This window comes from Cynoglossus semilaevis, chromosome 20, assembly GCF_000523025.1.
Source record: "Cynoglossus semilaevis isolate Cse_v1.0 chromosome 20, Cse_v1.0, whole genome shotgun sequence".
Taxonomy (NCBI): domain Eukaryota; kingdom Metazoa; phylum Chordata; class Actinopteri; order Pleuronectiformes; family Cynoglossidae; genus Cynoglossus; species Cynoglossus semilaevis.
In genome coordinates, this window is record NC_024326.1 from 14481281 (window position 1) to 14484487 (window position 3207).

At 45.5% G+C, this 3207-nt stretch overlaps 2 protein-coding genes across 2 annotated transcripts in view; both read right to left on the reverse strand.

Annotated features, from left to right (window-relative positions):
- LOC103396816 (ETS domain-containing transcription factor ERF) overlaps positions 1-3200 on the reverse strand; it is a 3865-nt gene extending 665 nt beyond the window's left edge. The window contains exons 1-4 of the mRNA XM_025052456.1: positions 3068-3200; positions 1799-1856; positions 962-1193; positions 391-514 (exon numbers count right to left, since the gene is read on the reverse strand). Coding sequence (XP_024908224.1) covers positions 391-514; positions 962-1193; positions 1799-1856; positions 3068-3073 — 420 coding nt within the window. The 5' untranslated portion in view covers positions 3074-3200. The remainder of the gene's footprint in view (positions 1-390; positions 515-961; positions 1194-1798; positions 1857-3067) is intronic.
- The window catches only part of pip4p1a (phosphatidylinositol-4,5-bisphosphate 4-phosphatase 1a), a 17861-nt gene continuing 16419 nt past the window's right edge, over positions 1766-3207 (reverse strand). Inside the window, exon 8 of the transcript XR_003048724.1 lies at positions 1766-1793. The gene's annotated coding sequence lies outside the window, so the exon portion shown is untranslated. The remainder of the gene's footprint in view (positions 1794-3207) is intronic.

Below are 3207 nucleotides of genomic sequence, written 5' to 3' on the forward strand. Positions count from 1 at the left end.
GCCCCTGCCTCTGACCCTGACCCCTGACCCTACCCCTGACCCTGACCCTAACTCTGACTCTGACACTGACCCCTGATTCTGACACTGACCCCTGACTCTGACTCTGACCCTGACTCTGACCCTGACCCTGACCCCGGACCCTAACCCTGACTCTGACCCTGATTCTGACACTGACCCTAACCCTGACCCTGACTCTGACCCTGACTCTGACTCTGACCCTGACCCTGACCCTGACTCTGACCCTGACTCCATGTGCTGTGCAACACTTTTTGGGCAGCCTTCAATCTCAGTCAGTTCCCTGACCAGCCTGCACTCTGCAGTTTGACCTTTAGATGTCACTAACTCTGACTCTCTGGACGTCTAAGCGGTGAAAGGAGGTGATGTAATGACCTGTTGTCCCAGAGATGGCGGTAGAAACCCTGGACAGTTGACCAGGATGAGTTTGCTGAAGTTGAACTTGTAGGTGAACCTCTTCCCTTTGGTTTTGTGCAGGATGTGTTTGTTGTAGTAATATCTGAAAAAGGAATTCAAGAGAGGAAAAAAAAAGTTTGGGTTATTCTCAAAACTTTTATCTCGTTAAACCTTCAGTTATTTTGTTTTTGTTTTTTTACCAACTCTAACCATTTTAGTTAAGACTTTGTTTTGATCTGACTGCAGTTTTTTTTCTAACGCTCCACTTCACACAGTTCTTCCAGCTGCTCTGGATGTAAATGTTGAATGAACTCCTGCTCCCGTTTGGTTAAAAATAAAAGACAATGAAGACGTTCCACACAGTGTTTACTGCCTCTGTGGGCACTGGAATGATTTTAAATTATTATTATGAGACAACGTTTGTTGGCAAAGACCTGAGTGTGTGTGTGTGTGTGTGTGTTAATAGAGTGGCGGCAGCCTGAAGGAGGAGCAGGAGAACGTTGTGTTTCCTCCCACTCAGTTGTTCTGGTTTCAGTCCGGCTGAAATCACCTCAGCGCTCGGCTCAGTTTGTCGTAGTTCATGTGCGGTTTGCCTTTCCTCTCCCCCCAGAGTCGGGCCAGCCTCTCGGGGTCCCTGATGACAAACTCGCCCCACTCCCCTCCCCAGCCGATGGCTCCGCCCTCGCCCCGCCCCAGCAGCTCCAACAGGAAGTGCCACAACTGGATCTGCCTGGAGCCTGGAGACCAGGCCGGCTTGTAGGCCCAGTCTGGGAACAGAACGGCTGCAGAGAGAGAAACGGAGGGACAACAGTCTGTGTCAGGTGATGTTCAACATCTGGGTCGCGGCACACCAGAGTGTCACTGGAAAAGAGCTAAAATCACGTCATTGGTCCAGGTTAATCAGGTGACACCAAGACTTTGTTGTTGTTGTTGTTGTTGTTGTTGTTGATCGTCTGCCTGCGATGAAAGGCAGAGTAAAGAAGTACTTCACTAGGTGGCAGCAGAGAGCTACCTTCAACAGTTAAACTGTCAACCAAAAAGGTCAGTGTGAGTTCAAAGTGTTAAAAAAATATATTTTATTTTGGATTTTTTTCTTTTCCCAGGGCTCTAACACCGAGGGCCTTATCAGACCTGATGTTGGGAATAAATGTCCATCAGTGACCAGTCAAACAGCTGCAGCGCTGAAGTGATGCAACAGGAAGTCAGAGCTGTGACAACAACAACAACAACAACAACAACAACAATACCCTGGATCAACCCCCAGGGGGCGACACTGAGGCACCACGTGGGCCCCCGGGGGCCTTCATGTGAACTTCCCTGTCCACAGTTTACAACCTGTCGGCCACAGACACTGACGTGTGTGTGTGTGTGTGTGTGTGTGTCTTACTTCTGCTCCAGCTCGGTGATGAGAGGCGTCCGAGAGACGAACTGCAGCTGCACCGCGTCTGAAAACACACAGAGGACTGAGATTAGATTAGATTAGATTAGATAAATTAGATTAGATTAGATTAGATTAGGTTAGATTAGATTAGATTAGGTTAGATTAGATTAGATTAGGTTAGGTTGGGTTAGGTTAGGTTAGGTTAGGTTAGATTAGGTTAGATTAGATTAGATTAGATTAGGTTAGATTAGATTAGATTAGGTTAGATTAGATTAGATTAGGTTAGATTAGATTAGATTAGATTAGGTTAGATTAGATTAGATTAGGTTAGGTTGGGTTAGGTTAGGTTAGGTTAGATTAGGTTAGATTAGATTAGATTAGGTTAGATTAGATTAGATTAGACAGTAAATATTTTTATGAATCTACAGTAATGGTCCTGAACTGCTGGGTCGTGGTCCATCAGTGGACCGTGGCTCATTTTCACACACATCAACATCAACGTCAACATTCATTATTTTTCGTTTTGTATGAACTTTTTTTTTTGTCTGATTTTCATTTCTTTCTCCCTGGATTTTTCTGAACAGATTTTTCCTCGGAGCTGCTGGCAGATAAAAAGTCCTGGGGAGTATTTCAAATATTTAGTATTCATAAAGCCTAAATCCACAAATACAGGAATGAGACAAACTGAGAGCAGTGGACGTGGACCGTTCTGTGATTGGACATAAAAACCACGGCTGAAGATTTTCAGAACGTTTCTACGAATCTCTGAAAAGTTCTAAGCACCGTCTCTGTGAACTCTGAAGTTTCTGAGAGACAAAAAAAAAAAAAAAAGAACAAAAACAACATAAAAAAAACATCAATAAGTGAAGAAGAAAAAAAAGAATCTGAAAATAAAAACAGACAAATAAAAAAATATATTTTTACAGAGAAACAACAGACAAAAACAAGGAGGTCTGTGATGATGGAGGTCTGTGATGATGTAGGTCTGTGATGTCTGTGATGATGGAGGTCTGTGATGTCTGTGATGATGGAGGTCTGTGATGTCTGTGGTGATGGAGGTCTGTGGTGATGGAGGTCTGTGGTGTCTGTGGTGATGGAGGTCTGTGGTGATGGAGGTCTGTGGTGTCTGTGATGATGGAGGTCTGTGATGTCTGTGATGATGGGGGTCTGTGGGGTCTGTGGTGTCTGTGATGATGGAGGTCTGTGATGTCTGTGGTGATGGAGGTCTGTGATGATGGCGGTCTGTGGTGTCTGTGGTGTCTGTGATCCTCTTACCTCCATGGTGAAGACGCTCCGCTGGACGTCCGACGACAGCCACCGGTCTTCACCTCGGAGAGGAGTGAAGGAAGGACGGAGCCAATCTTAAAGCCTCCGTCTCATCTCACCCCCCTCACCCAAACCACTCACACTCTCAC